The sequence below is a fragment of the Uloborus diversus genome, chromosome 4 (genome assembly GCF_026930045.1).
Source record: "Uloborus diversus isolate 005 chromosome 4, Udiv.v.3.1, whole genome shotgun sequence".
NCBI classification, from domain to species: Eukaryota; Metazoa; Arthropoda; class Arachnida; order Araneae; family Uloboridae; genus Uloborus; species Uloborus diversus.
Genome location: NC_072734.1, coordinates 106625849 through 106652229, shown reverse-complemented (window position 1 = coordinate 106652229; position 26381 = coordinate 106625849). Strand labels below are relative to the sequence as shown.

The following is a 26381-nucleotide window of genomic DNA, read 5'->3' as shown; positions in this document are numbered from 1 at the left end:
GTTAGTGATCATTTTTGTGCTATTTTTAAAAGCTTATTTGGTGAATAATATCAATGATTTTTTTTTCATCTTTAACTTTAATCTCTAAACATTTTCTTTTGCCTTGCAAATATGTTTGTTAAAGGTGCTTTTTCTATTATTTCTAATTACACTGCAATCGTTCGCAAAACTGTGTTTCGTCCAAACTTATTTCCCTCAAACTTTGAAAACTGCTTGATTCCCTCTGTGGAACAAGTAAGATATGCTGCTAGAAAAGGTACGAGAGCTGCTAAGTTAGCCGCGAAGAAAGCGAGAAAACTTCAAGATGCTAATAAACCCGCACCAATTCCTAAATATCTTCAAAGAAAAGTTAAAGTTAATGCGGCACTTGAAAAGAAGAGATGTACCGACGAAAACTGGCTGGAAACACAACCTGTAGATGACGTATACAATATGAAATTATACCGTGGTAAGCCCTATTCTGTCGCTGAGGCCATCGAAATACACAGAGGCACTCATATTCCTTCTATTTTGAATGACCCTTCTGCTATGGTTTATGCAAGTATTGAACTGGAATTGAAACTGAAGAAAAAGGACAGATTTATGGATGAATTTAGTGGTATTATCACTTTTCCCCACGAATTTGTCACTGGAAAACAGAATCGTATTATTGTTATTTGTAAAGAGTCTGAGGATCAAGTTAAAGCAACAGATGCTGGTGCTTTATATGCTGGATCTACTACTTTGATAAAGCAAATTTTGTCTGGATCCATAGCGTCGGATGATTACGATTACTTAATTTGCCATCCTGACATGTTTAAAGAGGTACATGCCTTGAGAGGCATGTTGAAAAGAAAGTTTCCAAGTGCTAACAATGGACTACTGAGGTTAGATCTGGAAAAAGGAGTTAAAAACTTCATGCATGGAGTTGAATATAACTTAACGCGGAGTGCTGTGGAACCGGATTTTGGATGGGTGGATGTGTGCTTTGGCCGCCTTGGACATGCCTATTGAAAAATTAGAAGAAAATCTGAAATTTGCTTTAAACACAATTGAAAAGCATAAACCAGTTGGAACTGCACATTTGCTTTTTATACTGCGTACATTATTGTTTTGTGAGAAATCGAGAGACAGACTAAAAATTCCTCATTGGAAGTATTTATCACATTATCCAGAAAATGGTATTCTTCTTGAAGTAGATAGTGATGATGAAGAATTAGGGGTGAACTAATAAAATTTTAATCAATGATTTTAGCATTGTTATTGCACTATAGACCTTTGAAAGAGTTTCTCAGCATAAAATCCCCCCCACCCCCTGACTCGAATCTGATTCGAGTTTTATAGTTTTATTTTTCATCTGTTTTTTTTTCATGAACTTGATCATAAACTGGTGGAAATGTTTCTGAGTGATAATGTAAACGAGATATTAAGATAAATAAAATCATCTAATCAACTTTTTTTTTCATTTTATTTGTATATAATGCTAAATGTTACTTGTGCTCTAGATTTTTTCACTTGCGTAAATATCCTTTATTAAAAATTCTGAAATTTCCTTTGCCGTGCTAAGCACAGATGTGGTATCTGCACATTTTATCAAAATTGGGTTATTATCACCAGGTGGTTGTTAGTAATTTAATTTACCTAAATCTCAAGTTTTTTGGCGATTTGTAAACGTGGAATATTAAAAAAAGCTTTAAGAAAAAAATCGTAACTGCAAATTTGCTTATTTTGCTACAAGGCAACTTGAATGTAAGTGACAAATACTAAGCCTTTAAAGTGATATCTGCGCATTTACAATTTTTTTCCTTAGTAGTTTGTAGATACGACTTTTATACCTTAGTAAAGCAGCATATTTAATAGCGTAGCAGTTTATTGTAACAAAGTACTAAAATTAATTTATCGTTAAATAGTTGATATAGATCAAAAATAAAAACTAATACTAATTTAGGTGAATGTTCAAGTAAATGTTCAGCTTTTTCTACTCGAATTTTTATTTAAAATGCAAATTCTTAAAAATGAAATGCATTCCATTCAAAATATTCGTATCCAATTCTTTCATGAAAAAAAAAAACGCATTTCATTTCTACGGCCAAATGTATTTTTATTTAAGTATCGTCTGCTGTCAAAATCATCTTCATGCTGAGTAAAAATGAATCTAGAAAATAAAACATTATAAATGATAACATCAATGCATTCTTTAAATACTAAAAACAGAAAATTATTATGATTTATATACATTTTTAAATGTCCAAAATTTTGAAAAATGGTATTTTTCAGAAGGTAGATTCTGTTAGATTTGTATTATTAACGAAATAAAGCGGAAGCTAAATCCAAGTAAAGCAGAGCATAAGCATTTAAAGATACACTAAGATGCGCTTTACTAAGCTATTTTTGTCGTATCTGTGCAGATACCCCTAAAAATGCTTGTAATAGTCGCTTACGGTGAAATTAACCTAGCATATGAAAAGGCTTTGAAGAGAAAATTTATCGTAACTGCATTCATTAATTTTAAATTAAGACTTACAAAAATGGGCTCTTATGTAGGTTAGATAAGTTATTTGCTCGAACAACTACCTCGAGTTGAACGTTTAATTAAGTCACAAATCAAAGAAATGTGTTGTAAAACTTTAATCATGAATTTCTCATTTTGAGCTCCACTGCAGATACCACTTTTGCGCTTAGCACGGCAGTATTGGTTATTTCAGTATCATTGTGATAGAAGTTTAAACAAAATTCTATTTGAACCCTAAGAGTTCACTGATCTACTTTATGTCTCATCTTTCTATATTTTATCTATGTGATCATTCAAATTGTGGAACTACTTTGATATACCCCTCAAATCGAAAGTTTGGCGACTTTTTTTTTCTCACTCATGGTACAAAGTACAAGAAAATACTAAATTTGGAAACAGCAAAATCCTAAAAGCTGAAAAAACCTTAATTGGCAACACAAAAATAAGAAACAGCAACCCTAAAATGTCCGTAGGGAGTGCCAGATTTGGCGCGTAATTGTTTGGGGAGTATATCAAAGTTATACCCAAGTTGTCTATCACGTTAAAAAAGGATACATCAAATATTCAGTTGGGCTAAATACTTTAACATTCAGCAATCAAATAGGAAACTAATTTAAATATTTGAGTATTAGTAAAGGCACATATTTTTTCATTTTCATAATGCATGACAGTCATAGGCTATAGTTGGGGCAAACCTGACCTAACAGCGTTGTAATGCTGTGATGAGGATAAGTGCAACTTTCACATTGCTGCCAGGTTAGATCTACTGAAACTATAGTACCATACAGGGCTCTCAAAATAAGATTGCCTTTGGCAACCAATATATTTAAACAAAAAACAATTTGTTGTTTAAGAAAAAATCTCAAGGGTTGTTCTTTTCTCTATCTCCCGGTAAGTCTACGTCTTTATGAGGATCTATGCGGTAGCAATCTATACTAATAATATGAGGCTGTAGAGTTTGTGTAAACGCTCTAATCACAGAAAATACTGGTTCAAATTTAAAAATTCTTTTTGTGTTGAATAGTCCTTTTATTGAGGAAGGCTTATAGTCTATATAACGTCACCCTATGACTAATAGGAGTGGAGTAGCAATAAAAAAGGGAAAATTTATATATTCACGATCCAGTGGGCCTAGGTTCGAGTCAGCGTGGAGGCAAATCTCGAGGGTACTTTTCAGAGAAAATCCTAAACGATGCTAAAAATGATTTGCAAAAAAAAAATATATATATATATATACAGTAAAGCACCGTTTATACGTTTTGCTTTTATACGTTTTCCAAATTGGTCCCTGCAGATTCTAATACACATTAATGCATGCTCTACTGTACGGTTTTTCATTTATGCGCTCTTTTCATACAGTCCCTTCAAAAACGCATAAACGGTGCTTCACTGTATATACACAGACTTCGATAAAATGGAAAGCTTTCTGCGACCTAATTGGCAAATTTTCTGCAAATAATTATTTTGCCTAACTCACAGTTGAATAAAGAATTAAATTTATATTCAACTATAAAAGAGGCCAAAAAAAAAAAACTTTAAATCATTTAAATTTTTTTTTATAATAACATAGTTTGTGTTTATTTTTCACAAACTGAAGAAAACTGCCAAGACCATTATTTTTTTCACACATGTGCTTTAAAAGGCTTTAACGGAAATAAACTGGGATTTTTAAAAAAATTCCCTTTAAAAAAAATAATAAAATTTTTTTTTTTATTAACGTTAGCAGTTTGAAAAAAATTTCTGCAGAGCCAAAAATTTTCTGCGAACACTTTTCGCGCGTTTGTCTATATTAAAAATAACCAACTGTAAAGGGTTATGTAGGACAATTACTTTGTCACATATGTAACATTGACTTGAAAAACTAATATGTTAGCTTTTGAGGATTTTTGCAACAAGATCAAAACCAAAAAAGGACTTTCTAAAAAAAGTCCTTGTCAATGAAACTTATATATAAATATTGTCCAACACCTATTTTACTTCCTTTTACAACTATTGAATTCGCAAAAAAATTTTCACTCAAAAATCGACCTTAATTTCCATTTTACTCACCTCCGAATGAATGATGAGGGTTTTTTCAATTCGACCACACGTGGATGAGTGCCTAAGAACGTATAGACACACGAAACATCCATTTTGACGATCCCCGAGTTAATTACAACGAATTTTCTCGTGAAGTCTGTATGTACGTATGTATATACCTTTTATATGTTGCATAACTCAAGAATGGTATGTCCTAGAAAGTTGAAATTTGGTACGTAGACTCCTAGTGGGGTCTAGTTGTGCACCTCCCCTTTTGGTTGCAATCGGGTGTTTCTAAAGGGGTCTCTTGCCCCGTTTGGGGGAAAATCATTGTTAATTTCGATGTAAACTGAAGTGGTGTTATAATTTGGCGGACACTTGGCGATATATCGCCAGTCTTTTGGTCACTAAAAGTTTTGTCACCAACTTTGCGACAAATTTGGCGATTTTTTTTTGGTTTCAATTTGGCCACTGTTGGCGATATTTAGAGAGTAAACTATTGAATCACATTAAAATTGCCAGTAATGGTTAAATGACATTAAATTGGGGTAAAAGGAAGTCATGTGATGCACACATCAGTTTGTTTATTCTTCAAAGTATTTCTTCTTACTGAGGCTACTTGTCAGCATTAACATGCAAGAAGTAAAATTTTTAAAGTTATCTGCTTGCGTCATTTATTTTAGGCCTGATTATTAAATAGGCCAACTAGGCCGTAGGGGCGCCAAAATGGCTTTAAAGAATTTAGCCAATGGGAAAAATTGTAAAGTTTGACTACTGAGGGCCCTCGAAAAAGTGTTTGGCCTAGAGCCTAGATATCTTAATCGGCGAAGCATTTTACCCTTTTGAATATTCAGGACGCTGGGGAGGGGGAGGGGAATCCGACGTTCTGGTTGAACATTTCAGAAATCTGGCAAACCTAGTCAAGAGAAGAAAAACTGCACCAAAGCTGTAAAAGTTTGAAATGTAATTTATTTTTCTTCAGTTAAAAATTTTTCTGTCATGTTGCAGTTAGGTTAATTATTGCACATATTTTTACACCCCCATTTGCACATGTGCATAGATATGTAGGAAAATTTGGAAACTATTATAAAAATTCAAAAAACATAGTTACACTCATACATAGGGAAAAGGGGGGCACATGTGAACGTGGTATGCAGACCTGGATCTGTGTACCCACAGACCCTGCAGTGCACAGAGCCCAATAACCCAAGAAATCGAAAAGACTTTTTTAAAACTAATATACTTCAACTGTGTATTAGTGACAGGGTTGAGTTTAAGACGGGACAGCTGGTTTTTACTGTCTGAAAGTGTCTTAAACTGTCCAAAAGTATGCTAAAGCTAAAGGTATGTAATCTAATCAATTTGTATTTACTGCAGTATTGGTAATGCATAAATATAAAGAAGTTTTAGCAATGAGTATTTGATAATATTTTTCTCCAAACTGATCATTTAAAAAATATTTTACTTGAATAAATTGCCAATAACTACTACAAACAAATTTCCTTATTTAACAGTTGGTAGAGTTTTGAAAGGAAATTCACAACACTATCAAGACAACTAATTTGTTCCATTTGTAACTCAAAGAAATGCTAAATAAATGTGTAATATTTAGGTGTAAAAAAAAGTTTAATTTTTGAAATTGATTTTGCATATAAGTTTTACATGATGTTTTAACAAAAATTCTTTTTTAAATCATAGATTAAAAAATAACTAGCTGCGTCGCCCGGCTTTGCACAATCCGCCTCGATAATAAAAGTTATGTCAAGTGACACAAGTTCAACACTCAGGCTTGAACCAAAAAAAAAAGTCAGTGAAATTTTGCGGCAGTTTGCGGAAAACCCCCAAAAAGTAAACATTTTAAATCCCCTGATTACAGGAAAAGCCTCAAAACAAAAACAAGAATTTTACCTGTTCATATTCGAGAAAAAAAAATGGCAAAAGATCTTTCATCTCAATGATTTTCTTCACGCTATACATTTTAATAAAAGCATTGTTGCGGAAAGTTGAGATGAAGCACTGAATAATAATTTGAATGAAGAAAAGCCTTTGAAAAATAGGGATTTTATGTCAAAATCCAAGCTTCATAATTAATAGTATATCTCCGCTAATTATTATCGGAGGATTATGTTAAATAGCCAAACATGAAGACGGGAAGATAACGAATCCATCAATACCTGATTCGATGGTCAGTTCACTGTTGTTTGGGAGAAGAAGCTCGGACATACATAGATATGCTCAGTTTTTAATTATATAAGAGATAAATTGATGATTAAATATATACACTGAAATTTTTTAACTTGTGCAATTTCTCTTTTTAATTCATATTTTTACATCCTTTTACAAAAAAGGAAGTATTGTATTCGCAAAAAAAAATTCACTCAAAATTCGGCCTTAATTTCCATTTTGCTTATCCCCGAATTAATGTTAAGCTTTTTTCAACCCAACCAAGCGCGGATAACTGCTTAAGAACATATAGACACCTCAAATATCCATTTTGACATTCCCCGAGTTAATTAAATACTTTTCTCATGATGTTCGTATGTATGTATGTGCGTATGTATGTAGCATAATTCAAGAATGGTATGTCGTAGAAAGTTGAAATTTGGTACGTAGACTCCTAGTGGAGTCTAGTTGTGCACCTCCCTTTTTGATTGCATTTGGATGTTCCAAAGGGGGTCTTTTACACCTTTTTTGGGGGAAATCAATGTTAATTTCAATGCAAACTCAAGTGGTGTTATAATTTATGCAAACACTTGGCAATATATTGCCAAGCTTTTGGTCGCTAAGTTTTGTCGCCAACTTGGCGACAAATTTGGCGATTTTTTTTTTTTAAATCTGGTTTCAATTTGGCCATTGTTGGTGATATTTAGAGAGTTAACTATTGAATCACATTAAAATTGCCAATAATGGGGAAATAGCTTTAAATTGGTGTAAAAGGAAGTCATGTGATGCACACATCAGCTCGTTAATATATGTATCTACAAAAAATTTTCATTCATTGCATTTTAAGTCGATTATTGCACTATATTTTGAACACTTTCCTTTGAACACATGCATAAATGTTGAAAAATTTGGTCACTATTATGGAAAAAAAACCTCATGCATACAAATTGAAATTTTTAATGAACAATTCAACTTCTAGGTAACTAGATGAGAATCAGCTGTATAAATAGGTTACATATACAGTAAAACCCCTCTAATGCAGACACTAACGGGACACAAAAAAATTTCCACAATGCCGGATTAAAAACGTCATTTGCCTTGGAATTGGGGAACTAAAAATTGTCCGCTTAAGAAGGGTGTCCGTTAAGAGGAATTTTACTGTATATTTATACTTGAATGTTCAAATTGAATGAATATTGTATATAAAACATAACTTTGATATATTTTGTTCTGTTTTTGAAAGTTCTCACAAAATAGTTTCTCTAAAAATATAGTTTCGACACGAGGGTTTTGGAGAGGATGGTAAAAACCACGGTTTTTACTGTAGTGTCCAAAACCTTGCCAGCCCTGATTAGTGATGCTTTCGTAAAACTTAAGCTGAATCAGAAATTTAAAAATATTATTTGGGAACGTCAGCATTAAATGTTAAAATTATCTCATTAGGAGCTACCAAAATGTGCATTTCAGATAAATCTTTTAACCTGTCTTGAAACTCTGTCTTTAAAATTGTATTACCTGCCCCCCCCCCCTTTTTTACAGATTTTCCATGCTTCTTTGTATAAGTGACAGGAAAAAAAACACCTTTATCAAAAAAAGCGAACAACAATATTTAAAAGCTGCTGTTTTTAGCTTCAAGCATAATTTTAAGAATTTTTCAAAGATGAATCACTTTTTTTTTCACATGTTTCAAAGTAAAAACAAACTTAAAACCAAACAAACAAATTATTGCTTCCAAAATCATAATAATTTGAATTTCTGAAACTTCTTAAAGAAATAGACAAACATTTTTACCATCATGCAAAGTAAGAAAATTTGAAGAATTATTTTTAATTAGTTTGTACATTGTACCTTGGCGAGTTCTTGGCTAGTCCAGAATCTTAATTAGCATTCCCCCACCTCCAGCAGACCTTCCAAAGATGTGTATTTAATTTGATTCAATTGAGATTTCTTGAAGAAATGGTAGGTATTATTTATGTTACTTTAATTTGTTAATTTAGCTTTTTTTACTTTCTTCTATATCTAATATATAGAAGAAAGTATTGGATTCGTGCAAATTTTCGAATTTCGAATTTTGACGGATTCGAACGTTTTGAGGTGTGCTGAGTCCATTTCGACTATTTTTGGAAAATGTCTGTCTGTCTGTGTGTGTGTATGTATGTGTGTATGTGTGTGTGTCACGTCTGTGTGTGACCAGTTTTTTGTGGCCGCTCTACAGCAAAAACTACCGCATGAAATTGACCGAAATTTGGTACACATATGTGCCCCTATGTGAACTTGTGCCCATTAGTTTTTGGCGCGAATTCCTCCAAGGGGGGTGGAGCAATGGGACGTTTTTTGAGTTACGCGTGCTTGCTATTCCTCAGGAAGTAACTGGCGGAATCAAACAAAATTTGGTCCATATGTTGCCCCTAACAGGAGCAGGTGCTGATTCAATTTTGGTGTCAATAGCTCAAACGGGGGTTGAGTTATAGAACGTTTTTTATCGTCAATTGTGACTGCTGTATCTCAAGAAATAACGAACGGAATCAAACAAAATTTTTTTGACAAGTAGCCCTTAGTGGATATAAGAGCTGATTTTATTTTGGTGTCAACAGCTAAAAGGGGGGTAGCGCAATCGCTCGTTCTTTTTTTCCATTGTGAGTGCCCTATCTCAAGAAGTAATGCTACGTTCTGGTTGAAATTTGGAATATATGTGAATCCATACGTAAACAGGCTTTGGTTCAATTTTGACTCCAATCGCTCCAAGAGGTGTTGATTTTTTTTTTTTTGAATAAAAATAGTTTTATTAATGCAACAATAAGAAAGATAAATCGTAATAGATTGTCGTCTGCGTATTTCTCGTGATTTTAATTGTATGGAAATGATCGGAAATATTATCTCAATGATTTAAAATTTTTAACTGTTTCCATCTTATGTTTGTTAATAAATAAAATATTTGTAAATAATTGAAGTAAGGCTTTTAAAGTAACTTTCAATTTTCGCTCTTTGTTTTGTTATTACAAAAATTCAGACATTGGGATGGTCGTCAAGTTTTTGCATGTGTAATTTTGTTTTTGTTAGGAATATTGCTCCCTCGTCAAGCATGAGGAGGGATCAGAAAAAGGAAAAATATAGAAGAAAGTTTCGTGATGGCCACAACATACTAGTTTAAATTTTTCATTTTATAAGAAAAATTAAATTTTTATCTTGAAAAGGTAAACACACCAGTAGTGGCCAGTGCTTCAGTGTAGTGGCCACTTTAAGATTTATATTCCAGCAGCAGCCAAATGTTAGATGGGATTTTGTTGCATAAGAGAAAAATAGATTTAAAAGTCTAAATTCATTAAAAAGGTCAAAAAATTAAGTTAACCTGAGAGCGATGTCTTAAGCATGTCTGTTACTGGTTCCATTACCCTATAAGGATTATTTTTAATTTGATTTTTTGTGCCGAATAAATGTATTTTTTATATGAAAAATAATTGATTCATAATATTTTAGCTGCAGTAGAAGATGGATGTAATCATGCAGAATAAGGAAGAACAGTTAATTGAATACTTGAGAAATATTCTGAAGTATCAAGTTGCACCCAAAGGTATTACAGAGCTTAGAAATCTGGTCAAAGATGCACCCAAGAAGCTTAAGCTATGGAACTATATAGAGGAAAACTTGCCTACTGAAAAAGAATTCTCTGAACTGCTGGAGAAATTTCCCCAATACTTCAGTTTCAATCCTGATAGAACTATTACTATTACTGGTCCCAACTACTGTACTTTACCACACTCAAACTCTAGTGCTGTTTCTGAGAAACCATGTGATGATGTTGATGGGATAAGTCGTCAGTCCGACCTGGAGAGCGATTCTGATTCCTCTGAGGATTATTTTTCTTCTGAAATGGTATTAACAAGTGATTCTTTCCATAGTAGTTTGAGCTCTGACAGCTCCTCAGAAGCATAACCAATCTCTTATTATTATCTCATAGAGCACTGGATTGATGTTATTTGTTTGTTTTGCTGTAGAGGGGGGCTGTGGTTCGTCTTTCATTGTAACCAGGGTTCAGTTTTTGATATGACAAGATTATAGTATTAGTTTAAACTGTCACCCCCCCCCCCCAGTGTCAAAAACCCTAAGGGGAAAATGAGAGCTTGCTTAAGAAATGTCTGAAGTATGAACTAGTAATAGTTACACATAATGATAAAATTTAACTATTTTATGTAATTAGCAAGCATTTAAATTTATAAAAATTAAAGCAAATGATAAGATTTAAATCTCAAAGAGTTATGTTAAATGCAAATTCACAAGCATTTTGTGGTTTCTTTTCTCCCTTAATATTTAAAAACTCAAATAAGTTAGCCAGGCCCATCATTTGGATTAGCTGGGGCCCCCATAAATTTTAGAAACAAAAGGAAATTAGGCATTTTTGTTCATATTTTCTTGCTTTTTCCCCTATCAAATGTACGGAATGCAGATCCCCCCTCCCATCTCAGAAGCACGTAAGAGAAAATAATTGTTCAGCAGCTGAATCACAAAAAATTTTGTGATTTTACTGTTTTATCCAAAAATATCCCTCTGCATTTCTAGAATTCTTAGCAAGTTTTCGTGTAATTTACAAACCTATAAGTAAATTTTCTTTTACCAAACTGAAGGACCCAATCCAACCACTCGATCATTTGGGCATCTATCATATTAATTGCCAATGTAAAATTGGATACATTGGACAGACAAGGCGATCACTTAAGTTTTGTTTAAAGAAGCATGAAAACCACGTTGAAAAACAAACTGAACAAATCTTTGATTGCCAAACATTGTTTGGACACAGGGCAACATTTTGTTTTTTTGGAAGCCAAGATTATTTGCAGACCTACAAATGTAGGGGAATTAGATTTTCTGGAAGCCTTTTATGTTCACAAAAATTTAAATAATATTTGCAATGAGTCTTTTGCGGTTCCGCATATCTCTCCAATCTTAATCAATGGGTTCAAATCTACATATTCTGATACATCAAATCATGCCTCAACACTCGCTGAGATCTGATTGGTCCCCTTTTGTATTTAAACTCTCCCTTGACCGTGTTCCATCCGATTTGCTTGCTTTGCACTGAGGAAGGAGGCTATTGCTTCTGAAACATGTTTGCATTTTAAACTTTTCGATCTTAAACTTTTATTTGTGCTTTTAAACGTTGTTACCGACTTTTATCTATTTCTTGCACAAAGCTCATGCTTTTTAATTTAAATAGCTACGTATTTAAAGAATTTCGCTATGATCATAGTAAAAAGGTTTATTATGGCTCTTCTTTTGATTATTGAACTAAAGCACTTTGGACAAACAGTTTATTTTATTGGGCTTTATGTTCAGGTCCATTATTTGAGCGATCAAGAGGGGGGACTATTGCTTGCTCCTCCACTTTTTGAAAAATTGATACACATACAGTGAAGCACCATTTATACGTTTCTCTTTTATACGTTTTTATCAATCAAATATTTTTTAAATTGGTCCCTGCAGAGTCTAATGCACATTAACGTACACCTATTATACGTTTTTTCATATGGTCCCTTCAAAAAGTATAAACAGTGCTTCACTGTATGTATTTTGTTGTTTTCTCTCTAGTATTGAATGTCCTTTGTTCCCCTGACATTTTTTTACCCGCACAAAGCATGGAATACACCTCAACAAGTGCACAGAAATGGCAACATTACATTAATCAGTTTAACAAACCACTATCATGATTTATTTATTTGCATGACTGCTATGGTTGAAAGAAATGATTTGCCAGAAAGAGGGAAAAGTTTTTATTTATGTTGGGGTGAACAGTTTCAACATAACATTTGATCTTCCTAAGCTGATTGATAGAGATACACTTAAACTTCAATTTGTTGTATTTTCTTTTCTTTTTAAAAAAAAATTTCTTTATTTTAAGAGGCAATGTCTCTCATGTGTGTGCAATATCCAAACTTTGATCATTGTTATTTTTTAGTTAACAATTATTTTAGTTTGCCTTACTATAAAAAAATTGCTTATTTTTTCAAACAACTTTTAATTCAGTTTTTTTTTTTTTAAATTTTAATCTCATTTAACTTTAAGGCATTTTTTTAATGAACCAAAATAATTTTACTTTATTTCATTATATTTTCCCCCAATTTTATTTTGTTGGCTTCGATTTTCGTTACTTGAACCCCATTTTTTGTTGAACTAAATTTATTTACCATATTAGTTAATGATCTCTTGTTGTATTTTCTTATTTCATTTTATTATGATAGATTTCTTTTATATTTTATGTGTATGCACAAATTCACACATATTTATTTATGATTTACAAATAAAGTAGCTCATTTAAAACCTTGTACTCGAGTCTTGTATAAAAGTTAAATTCTGTTTATGTGTTTATTCAGTGTGCCTTTGGTATTTAGTTATCCTTCATTTTCTCACTCTGTTTTAATTAGTATTTGGGGTGGTTGAAAAAAGCCTATTTGTACATATGCATGTTTACATATATCTCTGTGTGTGTGTGTGTGTGATGACAGTGTCGGTTTATTTATAAAACCAAACATTTTCACTTTTATATTTTTATTTAAAAAAAAATAATTGTAATTTTATTTCCATGCTCAGTTTTAGATCTAATGCAAAAATTTTACCGCTCTCACTTGATAAAAAAATTTTTGAATTATTTTTGCTATGGCATTTTTCTTAAATATCATAATCTTCTAATTAAAGATTTGTCTTGAAATTCAAGTTTTATACAGAGAGTAATTCATTATACTGTTTAAATTTTTGTTGCAATGTCAATATTTTAAAAGTTTTTAGACAGTAGTGGAAATTATAATTCGTTATTATTGTTTGGAAATGTTACTTGATGTTTCATTAAATTACATTTTCTGAATGTGTTTTCAATTTAATTTAATAAGCTATATCTGGATGGTATAGTTTAGCAATCACAGTAACTTCATTAAAAATTAATTACATTTGTCATTTGAGGCTTTTACCAGGCCCGGATCTATAAAGGCCAACAGTGTATATTTCAATGTTAATTAGTCTTAGTGCTAGTTTTTTTTTTCTTTTTTCAATTTCTTGGGCTGTTGCCCCCCCCCCTCCCCCCGCTCTTCGGTGTCTGTGAGTACGTAAATCCAGGCCTGTTTATTACAAACTACTTACAATTAAAGCAAGGTTAACCTGGCAGCATATAAAATGATGTGATCTTGCTTTCTCTGCCCTGACAATGCTGCCAAGTTGGCTTTGGCAAAACTAGTTTGCATGTAGAACTTTTGCTAAATACAGTGAAGCACTTTTTGTAAGTTTTTAAAGGGACTGTATGAAAAAGCATATAAATGAAAAAACGTATAATAAGTACACAGTAGACTCCTGATTATCCATGGTTCAGATAATCCACAGATCTTTTCACATTTTTTTTATTGTTATGTACTAATATCATAGTCATTAAATTTTTTTTAAAACGAATGATTGTGCTGTTGTTCGCTTTTAGCTTTTACATATATTTTTTACATTCAAAGTTATCATTTTTAGCTATAATTTAAAGGTATGTGTGAGAGTTATTTATATTTCTTAGCTATTGTATACACTAGTATCATTTTACCAATTATTCGGATTATCCATGGTTTTCTCTTTTGGGGTTACCGTGCCACCCTATTCGGCGGATAATACAGAGTTTACTTTTAATATGTTTTAGACTCTGTATGGACCAATTTTTAAAAATGTATAATTGATGAAAAAAAATAAGAAACGTATAAACAGTGCTTCACTGTATTAGTATTTTTTTTATCTGAATGAAAATTGTATAAGCTAGTCTAAGTAAACAAAATGGATATCGAAAAGAAGTTTTAAAAATTGTAACTTCATCTGTGTTTTAACTAACATTTACTTTATTTATTTATTTTTTTTTAATGACTGATGAAGCTTGATATCCTTATTTACACATAATGCAAAACAATTTTTAATAAAGAAGATCAGTGTATCAAAAACCTTTAGAATTCTTTTTTTTTTTTTTTTTTCAAATATGTGTTCAACTTGTATATGCATGTATTTTCATTTCTTTCTAATAAACTCTGTTGCTATCTATTTCTTTGGCTTGTACTGTTAAATTTTCTAATGCTTATGTAATGCTTATTTTTCATCAATGAACATGAACAATTGTTTGAGTTTTAACTTGACAAATGTATTGCTTTGTTCAACTAACATTTCTTCATTTTAATCGATTCTTCACTTTCCTTTTTGCTATCTGTAACTTCTATGTTACTTTCTTGACTCGTATATTGTTGAATTTTCTAATGCCTATTTAATTGTAACACTTTACACTCTTCAATGGAAAAGACTATTGTAATAAAAATAAAAGGGAAATAAGGTTTTGTATTTCTGCTAACAAAAAAAGTGCTCAACTAACATTTTATTTCATTTAACTCACTAACAATGACTTTGTCTCCGTAAGTTATTTCTGTGTTTTTAAAGTTTTGTTGAATTTCAAATTCTTATGCAAGAATGATACAGTTATCCTTTTGCAATTGTGGGTTTTAGGTGAGAATCTTAAGCGTATGTGAATATATTTTTTTTTTCTTCCCCTCTTTAAGTTTAACTTCTTCTAGTATCAAACACTCGATCATGCTAGCCAATATTTTCTTCTCTTGACCAAATAATGTTTCTCCTTACAAGCAAAATTTTTATTAAATTGTACTTCCAGTGCTTTTTGGGGGTGGGGGGAGGAAGGGACTTGTTCCAAAAAATATATGCATATATATTTCTGTCTATTTTTAAAAATATGTGCTGAAAAATTGCAGACAAATTTGTAAACTGCAGCAATACCAAAACAATGAAGTAGGTAATGATTCTTTATCAGAAGGAAGTCTCAAGTTAAAATGTGAAATAGCACTTCTCCTTAGTTTGCGATTTTTAAAATGCAATTCTGCCGAGTAATCAAATTCAAAAGATGTTTTTAATTCAAGGACAGATATAAGGGAGGGGCGTTCGCCGGCAATTTTTCAAAATGGAAGTTCTAAAGCACAAGTGCATGCCATTTTTGATGACGTTTTGGAAAGGAATGGAGTTTGAATCTTCCTCTGGGAAACTTTTTTGAATCAAAGTTCAAAAAGGGCAATTTCAGACGATCTTTGAGGATGTTTGGAAGAGGATTTAGAGGCCTTCCCTCAATCATTTTGCAAAATTTGAGATTTAAAGACATTATTGTAAACATCTCGGGTAGCAGTATGGGAAGTAATGGGTTAGTGACTTTCTTCCAGTAATTTTTCAAATTCTTTGAAACCAAAAAAGCTCAGTTTTAGATGACCCTCGATCGTGTCGGGAGGTGGGTTTCGAAAGATTCTCCCGGAATCACTACGAAATTGAAGTTCTAAAACGCAAGTTTAGAGTACCTCTTTCAACGGGAAAGGAAAGGAATAGGCTCGGGAACCTCCTTGAGTAAATCTCTTTGTTTTATTTGTGATAGATGAAAATGATGTGGCAAGCCTCCCCCCCCCCTCTCTCCAAGCATGTGTGAGTCAGATATGAGGTAACTTAAAAAATCAACTGCCCCCTCTTGAACAATTTCTAGATTCGTCCTTGTTTTAATTTTATTTTAACTAGTAAATTTTTTTAATGTTTAATACATATTTTTGTATTTTTGCATATTATTATTATTTTTTTTTGGCACTGTTGATATATTTTAACTTTTCCGAATACTAACTCCTTTTTTTGCTATAAGAAAAAAAAATCTTAGCTCTGATGCAATTGACATTTGAGGCAGTGAGAAGCAAAGGAATGTAAGTGGCAAAATTAAAAATTTGGAGATAACTTGTACAAATGGTAGGTGAACCCCTCCTCTGTCTTGGGGCAAGAGGCAATACTAGTAGCCCTGGTAGGTGCTGCTATACAGCATGATTTAGAAAAACTTTTCAATTAAAGTCTACCTAGGAGCCAATCTTTAAGCGTATTTTACTCAAAACTTGAAAATGTCCACTTACATCCCTTTGCTTCTCACTTCCTCATTTGTACATTGAAATTATCCTCACAAATGTCAAAGGATTACTGTATTTAATCTTCTTCACTGTAAAAGACTCATGCAATAAAAGTTCTTAAATTGTAACTTCACATAATGTGTTCATCTAACATTCTACTTCTCTTCATTCCTTACTGGCTTTGGAAAAACATATTATTTTTACTTTATTTTTGTGTTGTTGAATTTTAAAATGCATGTTTAAACATAATTCTTAATGTTTTGTAGCACAAGTGCCAAATTGATGAAAAATCACTGGACTATGAAAAGCAGTTAATTGAGTATGTGCAAAACTTTTTGAAGTATCAATTTTCTCCGATGAATATTTCAATGCTTAGAATACTGGTGAAGGACACTCTAAAAAACAAGCCCCAACTTTCTCAATATTTTGAAACACATTGTCCTACTGATGACAAGTTTTGTGAATTTTTCAAGGAATATCCTTGTTTTAATTTTGATGTTCATGGAAACATGACAGTTGCTGGTTCTTGTTATAGCACTGTTTCGGAATCGAGCTCTGCTAATACTTTGCCGGAAACGTATGACGAAGTTGATAGTTTTAAAACTAGAGAGGAATATGAATCTGATCCAGAATCAGATTGTGAAATTGTATCAAGTTGATGAACTTGCTCAATTGTAGCTGTTGATGATTAGGTTTCTGTATTAGAGCTTTTTACTGCATGAGAGAAAAGTATTAAAATTAAGTAAAATTTAAGAATGTAGTCTTCACAAATGCTTATGGAACTTCTACAATCCTAACTCTTTTGGTGCTTTTTGAGAATCTGAAGACTAATTTTCTTCTAAAGCCCAACTGTTCATTAATATTCTTTCCTTAGAAAAAAAAGCATAAGACATGGTCAAAAAAGTTATTTTATTATTATTTTTTTTCGAGGAAAATTTTTATTTTATTGACATGTGTTATGTCTCATTGCCAAATTCTGAAAATCAAATTATAAAACTTACGTTTGCTGTGGATGTTTCTGCAATTTTTTTCATTCCTTTTTACTCCTTTATGCAAATGAATGAATTGTAAAACCTTTTTAGACACAGTGTCTCACCAAAAAAAAAAAAAAAAAAATTTTACTTCCTTAAATATTAAATTTATACTAATGACTTTGAATTACTATTATTGTTTGAGGCATTGTCTGGAAAAAAAATTGCATGATGTAATTTTAAGTGGTTTCATAATTGCAAACATATCTGAGATAAGATAAGTAAATACCTTTGCGCTGAATAGTAAAGTCAGACCAAACAACGTAAGTAGAAGCACAAATTTTTAAATTACAGCAGACACGTGTTTCGGCGTTACAGGGAACGCCTTTTTCAATGCAAAAAATAATGAGCTTATGGATGAAAAGACATCCGACAAAAGCTTTTGTCGGATGTCTTTTCATCCATAAGCTCATTATTTATCTGCTGTAATTTACAAATTTGTGCTTCTACTTACGTTGTTTGGTCTGACTTTAATATCTGAGATACTCTATCACATTTTTTTTTTCCTTTTTTTTTTTTTTTTTGCATTTTCAGGTATTTTTGTTTTATTTCTTGTTTGTTATTTTTATTATTTTGTTATAAAATTCTACAATTACTAAATTTTCATGAAATATTTTTATTTTATATGTATAAAATTTCAGTGAAAAAATGGCTTTTTATGGAAAAAGTTTGTTATTGTAACTACAACAGTATCATAGAAATTCATAACTATTTGCATTTTTATGGAATAGTTTCAATATTTTCAAAAAATGTTGAAATTATAAATTTTAGTTAATGGTTATTATAACTATTTTCATTAAATGTTCCCTTTAAAAATAATAATAATTCTAATTGATTAATTATCGGTAATTGTCTTATCTAATAAGCAATTGAAAACGTTTAAAACTACACATCTTTTCACAAGGTTGAAATCAGGATGACATTAATCAGGTGTATTTTAATACTTCTGCATTTTTTGGTTACTCCACTTGAAGTTGCAAAGCAATATTTCTCTTTTTTACTAATTTTGATGATGTTTAGTATTAAAATGTTATAGTTATTGGGATAAATTTTATTATTTATTTGTTATTAATATTATGTTGTTAAATTTATTATATATTTATATATCTTTGGTCTGCATCAATTTTAATTACAGACTAATTATGTTGTGCTTTATTCACAATGTTTTATAACTTGGTCTTGAGTCTATGCGTAGGCGAATTGATCACTGATCTAAATGTTGGTCCTCTATTTTGAAAGGTTTCTTATAAAAAGCATATTATGTATTGTTATGATATTTGTTTAAACTATGTTGGTCAGTATTTGCAACGTTTCTGTTCAAAGTATGAAAATAATTTCAATAGTCGTGTCCTATTGTTGATAAAAAAAGATATTGGATTTTTTGGTTCCAAAACTGCTGCTAAAGTAGATGAAGATGTCATCAGGTGTAAAATTATAAAGCAAGTAAATAAAATAAAAGTTAAAAGTTATGCATTTGTGAAAAAAATATTGCTATCTCATATGAATAATATGAATAAAGTTTCATTCGGTATTAATATTACCTTTCATTGTTTTAGATCACTTGTACTAAGCACTTATTGCAATACTATCACAGGGGGGGAGGGGGACTGAGATAGCAGATGTTACCGTCTTGTAACACATTTTTCAACTTTGTGAGCCGAATTATCTACACTATATTAAAGTTCATGAGGTTCTTGAAAGAAAAAGCTTGTATTTAAAAAACATTTATTTGAGACTATTTACATTATTTACATCCATCCAATTAAATTTCTATCAATAAAAAATGGCAAAATTCTTAACATGTCAACTTCATCTTAATATTCAAAAATCCTATTCTATTTTTACGCTGTTGCCACAAATAAACTTTTGTTGCATGAAATACACCACCAGCCAGCTCAGTCAAATCCAGCGGAGGACTGCAGTTTCATGCTTATTAGCACTCATCAGCCCGGCATAGGAAGTGACTGAGCTGGAGGTGGAAAACCTCTTAAGGAACCTAAGAGTGCCAAACAAACTGGTAGCTAATATAGAATAGAACTGGTAGCTAATAAATTTGTAAAAATATGTATCGAAAAAAATCAATTTTTTGAAGAAAATTATAAGTTTTAGATCAAGCGTGGGATACCTAAATGTTTTTTAATTTGAATAAATAGTCTTGTGGCGCATGTGAGGAATAAAGGAAAAATTAACAGAAATTTAGAGTTTCTAAAAACTAAAAAGTTATTTGGCCTATCGTTACAAGTGCTGGTTCGCACTTTCAGACAGATGTCGGCACTGGTTGCCCTTATTCAAATCATAAGAAACTTTTTTAATTTTACCATTGTTTTGGCGCAAAAGGAAAAATATAACAGGGCGTGCGACTTAAAAAATTAACTTTTGATTTTTTTGCGACCCCCCTCCCTAATACACACACACCACACACTGTAAGAGATTGAAGGAAAAAAGGTTTAGATTGAGAAATTAGCTCATCTGAACATGGAAAATTACAAAGAGTTATATTTTATTTATTTTTTCTTTTTTTCTCTCCAAAAATGTCCTTTTTCATACTCTTATATAAAATGCTCGTATTTATTGTAAACCGCCAATATCATCCTCTTCTATAACATTTACAGTAGTTTCTTAATTTGGTGAATAGTGTAAAAGCATTTATATTCCCGAGAGTTTAATTTTTGCGATATTTGCGTGCCCGTCGTAATCGCGAAAATTTAATCCTTGTAAAAAATTTTCGTTTTTCAACTCGCTAAATCACCGATATTTTCATTTTTGTGAAATTAATTGCTTTTACAGTAATCTCTTTGAAATATATATAACTTTCATCCACGGAACATTTTCGGCAGCCAGAAAAACCAACTGAGTCACTTAATTGGCGGTTATCGCTTATTCATATACTTTTCTTTTTAAGTCAAGCTCTATTCAATGCAAATATTGGCAAAAAATGAAAATTAAGATGGCAAACAAAGTAATGGCGTCAAACAGATAGAACGTATGGTGTCAAAATGATATGCCTGAGGTCAGCTCGTCTTTTTGTGAATCATATTTCTCATTGCATTCGATGGTGTACTTGAGTAAAATTTGCGCGAGTCATGCCAGTCAAATTCATTTGAACCTAGATTCTCTTTTTTTTTTAAATTAATTTTTTTTTTTGTTAATAAAAAAGTAGTTTCCAGAAATCGCTACAAACTTTTTTTTTGTATTGAACTACTCGCTACACTACTTTTTTAAAAAGTAATGTGCTACACTACAAACTACTAAAAAATGTAGCTACTACAGTAACGACGCTGCTTGTAGCGCTCTACTTCCAACCACTGATTTCAACCAATAACTAAGTCCACTATTTTATCGGGAACATGATATTCTTCCTCGGCAAAGTCTTTTTCAGCTCCATTTCTTTGCTGCTGTATACCTGGACCAAAAACTGACACTGTTTTCTTTATAACTATATAGTCCCATTATTTAATCTATTCGTGTTGTCTTCTAAAAGCGTTTTTTGAATCGGAAGTTACACCATTGCTGCCATTTCCTGTAGCATGCATCTTTGCGGCAAGCTCGTAATTTTGAAGTCCTTTTATTATCCCTTCTTGAATCCATTTGTCAGAAACTTCATTATATTTTTCTCAAAATCCTATTTTTTCTGATTTCCTACAAGCAGATTCAAGTTTTTTCAGCAATAAATTATAATTATCCCGTAGAATGGCATTATCCATCTTCCACATGGGACCTTTTAGTCTGATCCTTTCTAAATCCCACAACTTGAATACATTCCATTTTGTGACAGCATAGATGTAACACTCATAGTTAAATTTCTTCTACAATTACTTTGTGGAAATTTCCCTCACAAAGTCCATCCTAGTTAAGTGTGCAGAGCAACTAAACCGGAAGCCAATTCTTCATGTCTGGCTGTGATAAGTTTTCCTGCAACGTCTGCACCTAAAAGAACATGTTTACTTACATTCAAAGCACACCTTTGGAATTCATACTGAATTATGTCTTTCTTTATGCAAATAAAAGTAAAGAAAAATGTTTTAAAGATAAAAGGGGAACTTGAACAAACATAGAGCTACAAAAATGATAAGTTAGAGGCAGGGCCTGATCAGTGGCGCAGCCAGAAAATTTTTCTGGAAGGGGTTTTCAAAATCGAAAATTTTTGCTTTCTTTCCCATTCATTTACAGTGTGTAATTATTCAATATCAAAGAATTTCTATAGATTAATAATTATTCATTCAAAGTACTTGCCTAAAAATAATTAATAATTCGTATTGATATCACTATGAAACAAAGAAAGTGGGAAAAAGCACAGAATATTTATCATTAGTTTTACTTTAACCTTATTCATTGTTTGTGTTTTTTTTCTTTTTTGCGAGATCATTTAAAACCTCCTCCTCAAATACATTCATGTCTTTATGAATGTCAAATGGTAGCTAATAACAGTTTCCATCTTTCGATGAGAATTGGTAAAGAACCTCAGAAAATCCGGTGTGGTAGGCTGTAGGTTTCCTCTCTCTAGAGATCCCTTAAAACGATTTGTGCAGTGATGGAAGTGCTGAGGGACCATGATACCCTGTAGAGCTTTATTGACACCATTTTAGCTATCTTATACCAGTGGAGAGTGGGCAATATAGTGGATGAAATAGAACTTTAAAATTTAAGAATTGAAAAGTTATTTCTGACTGCTTTTCGATCATTAAAAGCAATAAGATATTTTGTTGAAACTATTCCGCTTGGAAAAGCTCAAATACTCTCTTTCTTAGTTTTAACAGAGAAAATGAATATGCTTGTGTTCTGGAAGGGGTTTTAACCCCAAAACCCATTCCGCGGCTGTGGAAAAAGTTTTGCGTGATCAGGCCCAGTGTCGCAGCCACTGGGCCTGACTACTGTTATCAGTGGCCACTACTGTTATCCTTACCAATTCAAGGTGGAAAAAAAACAAATAATAAGAGAAATAACAAAAAAGTGGAAGCATTAAAAAAATCGAGACAAGAAACATCTTCTATGTTAAATATTTTTGTGCATGTATGTATCTATGTAAAAATATATGTGTGTTAGGGCAATGTGCGAATCCGGGTCCCTCCTGAAAAAAATTTCTGGATTGGGCCTTGCTTACACCTTCTATTGTTTATACCCGAAAATTACATTTATGAAAACTGCCTTACCAGAAATGGCTCCCTCTCATTAGCGCAGCTAGAAAAACTTTCTGGAGGGGGTTTTTGAACAAAAATACCTCATGAAGGGTTTTTTTTAATCAAAAATAGTTTCTGGAGAGGGTTTTTTGGTCAAAAATATCTTTTGAAGACGTTTTTTGATCAAAGCAGCCCTTTCATATGCATAAACTACTGTATTAGAAGTTACATTTATGTTAAAACCAATACCTCTGGGGGGGTGTTTTCACCCCGGAAACCTCCCTTCCTGCACCACTGCTTCCTCCAAAACCAGATGCTAGATCCGCCCTAGCTCCCTATTGTATTCTGTAAGTAAGGAACTTGAATTTGATTGTACTTTGTGGCTGCGGTGCCCATTCCCCCCAAGAGCAAGGGCTCACCCCCTCAAATACCCCCCCCCCCCCCCGCCAAAAAAGAAAAAGAGAATGTGCTCATTAAAAATTTCAATGCCCAGGGCTCGGAGTTGTTCTGGAGTTGCCCCGGAGTTCCTGAGTTTTTATTTTATGTCCTAGAATTCCCGAAATTTCAAGGTTGTTTTTTTTTTGAAGGAATGAAAAAAAAGCTTTCTCTTGAAAAAAAAAAGGGGGGGGGGGAATTGGCAAGGGGAGTGTTCGTGTTTTCTCATGGCCACTCTCATTCATGCAACATGCAGTTAACCTGTCCAGAGGAGCCGATGACCAGTGTATTTTTCTGACATTTTTATGGGAAGAATTCAGTCTGTATTTAGTTAGATGCTGAAAGAAATATTGGAAATCACATCAGCAGTAATTCATTAATCTGTTAAATGCTAGTTACTCATATAAATTAAAGTTTTTCATAAATGAAAGAAAAAGGAGTGATAATTTAATCAAAAAAGAAAAAAAAGTTTTTTTCTTCTAAAATAACTAAATTTAATTGAAATAATTGGGATCAGTAATTTCAATTTCTATGGATTATATTTATAATATTTAAATCCTACCTGTAAAATAGATGGGATTTTTACTTTATTTTGATTTTTACATCTTTAATTTCTGTTCTATTTATAAATAATATTGTATGAGATAACTTTTTCTGTTTTTTAATCCCTGTTTGCAAATTATCAAAAAAAAAAAAAAAAAAAAAAATCTTTAGAACATTTACAAGAAATTTTATTGGAAACAAGTGTTTTGAGTGCTAAGCGTTAATGCACAAAAAATATGGGTGTATGGGAGGGGGAGGGGGGTTAGGTTTGCGGCACTACTAAAGCTGACTTTTTATGAAAGAATGAGCAATTGTCATTTAATTTGTTAATTGAAATTTAGCAATTGTCATTAATGTCATTTTAATTAAAGGAAATAATTTAAATCGTAGACCTAAATCATGATTTTTAAAAATTAAATTTTAAAAGTTTGAACATGGTCACTATCTTCTTGCTGTTTTGTTATAACCTGTTTCACTTATTTTTCTGAAACTAGATGGCGACACTACATTATTCCGACTTGTATCGAAATATGCATCCAGTGCTTGGAAAAACTACTTTTTTTTTTGTAGCAAACTATAACCATGGGCGTCGCTGCCGGAGGGGGGGGGGGGGGGTCCAAGGGGTCCGGACCCCCCCCCCCCCCCCCATTTTTGAGGACCGGAACCCCTCAATATTTGAAAATCGGATCCCCTCGATAATTGTCAAGATGAAATTCATTATTTTGGGGAAATTATTTTTGCTTTGAAATTTTAAACACTTGCATAATACATAATTTACCATGTTTAATTCACATCAAATAAAACGAAATGAACATCGAAAAAAAATGAACTAAAAAAAACAAAATAGGTGATGTGTATAGTGAACCAGGCTCGGACTGGCCCGCCTGCCAACCTGCCCGAGGGCAGGTGCGCCCTTCCTGCTCTTTAAGATGAAATGCAATACAAACGCCTTCACTGAAAAAAAAAATTGTCTTGCAAATTCAGAACGAAGTTTTCTAATTGATTCGAAAGCTCCCATACCTTCTCCTCATTTTGAAGTTTCGAAAATTTTCCTCCGAGCCCGGTTTCCCTAATGTTATCGTCTAAAATTTTCCGTCTTTTGAGTTTCAATTTCGAAAAATTGCCGGGAAAAGTTCCTTCTATCCCATCTCCCCTACCTTTCCGTAATTTTTCCAAAGATGACCAACAAGAGCATTTTTAAGACTCTTATTTCAAAAAAAAAGTAAAGGGAGAGATCTTCAATCAAAATGACTGCCTATTCTAGAACTTCGATTTCAAAAACGTTCTGGAAGAAAGTTTCGAATCGCATTTTTTCCCCTAATGTCATTAAAGATGGACGGCAATAGCGTTTTAAGATTGAAATTAAAAACAATTTCTGGAGATAAGGCCACTAGACATTCTCTCTTTATCTTCTAACATCATCGAAGTTAGTCTAAAACTGCATTTTTGAATTACATGAACAAGTTTATTATTGTTGGTAGAGTCGGTAGGGGTTGCCGTTTGAATGCAGTTGTCTAGGCGTTTGTCGGTGAGTTTTTCTACACTTAGTTTTAATGAATTTCATAGTGGAAAAGTTGACGTATAGATATATAGCAGTGCATTTTATAACATGACCACTTGACATCAATGTCGCCTAGTGAAAAAAAAATCTCTCTCAGAAGATGCGAAATCAAACCACTGGGCGACTTCAGAAATTCGGAATGTACTTATTCATTATTTTTTCTAAATTGCCGTTTTTGGCACATGATTGAAAAAAACTAGTGAAACGTGCTTTCCCCTAAAAGTTAACTACAATCAAGTTTTTACAATTTCAATGCGAAGTCCACAAAATCTCTCCTCTCCCAAATAAACAAAAATCGTCTAAAATTGTGCTGAAAAAATTCCGGAAAAAGGTCACCAATCTCTCTCTCTCTCTCCTCCCCCCAACACATCACAAAAAATCGTCTACAACTGTATTTTTATGACTTTAATTCCGAAAATTTTGCAGGGGAAAGTTCCTCACTCCCCTGTCTCCTATGCCATCAAAGATTGTCAAAACTTTTGAATTTTTGGATCTTAAATTTCGAAAAAATCGCCGGAATCGAAAACGTTTTCGAAAGTGTCGTTAATGAGGGCTTTCAATTACGTTTTTAGAACTTCAGTTCCGAAAACATTCCAGGGGAGAGCCCTCAATCCTTCTCCTAACGTCAATGAAGACCCACTAACTTATGTTTTTGAAGTTTCAATATTGAAAATTTGAGGGTTTACTCCGGACTCAATCCCTTCCCTTTACGCTACCAAAGATGGCTAACCATCGTATTTCAAAGCTCCAATTTCCAACAATTTCCGATGGAAAGTTCCAAACCCCGTTCCTTTCCCCTACGTCATAAAAATTGGCTTACAACTGCGTTTTTGAGACTTCAATTTCAAAACATTTCCAGAGAGGAGCCCCCATGTCTTTCTTTCCTCATCTTTCAACATCATTCAAAGATTGTGTAAAACAACGTTTTTGGAACTCCTAACATCAAAAAGTTTCTGTTGAAAAGTTCTGAACCCCATGTCTTCTGCTACGTCATCAAAAATGGTCTACAATTGCGTTTTTAGGAGTTCAATTACAAAAAAAATTTCCGGGGGTAAGCCCCCGAACCCCCTGGTTTTTAGCAACACTTAA

General features: G+C 32.5%; 2 protein-coding genes across 2 annotated transcripts; both read left to right on the top strand.

The window, feature by feature from the left end:
- Positions 1 to 6: 6 nt before the first annotated feature.
- On the top strand, positions 7 to 1378 carry LOC129220483 (39S ribosomal protein L1, mitochondrial-like). Its single transcript, XM_054854902.1, is given in 2 exon segments — positions 7 to 975; positions 977 to 1378. Coding segments are annotated over 2 exon segments (1098 nt in total). The 5' UTR covers positions 7 to 111; the 3' UTR covers positions 1211 to 1378.
- An 8784-nt stretch (positions 1379 to 10162) lies between these two features.
- Positions 10163 to 17907, top strand: LOC129220749 (uncharacterized). The gene is made up of 2 exons (XM_054855178.1): positions 10163 to 10546; positions 16872 to 17907. The coding sequence occupies exons 1-2, from the start codon at positions 10163 to 10165 to the stop codon at positions 17262 to 17264; spliced, it is 777 nt and encodes a 258-aa protein (XP_054711153.1). The 3' UTR covers positions 17265 to 17907.
- The last annotated feature ends 8474 nt before the right edge of the window (positions 17908 to 26381 follow it).

Excerpts from the sequence above, each read along its gene's own strand:
- LOC129220749 (XM_054855178.1), top strand. The coding sequence starts at position 10,163 with ATGGATGTAATCATGCAGAATAAGGAAGAACAGTTAATTGAATACTTG. Across the intron at positions 10,547-16,871 it reads ATTATTTTTCTTCTGAAATG|CACAAGTGCCAAATTGATGA; the intron begins GTATTAACAAGT and ends AATGTTTTGTAG.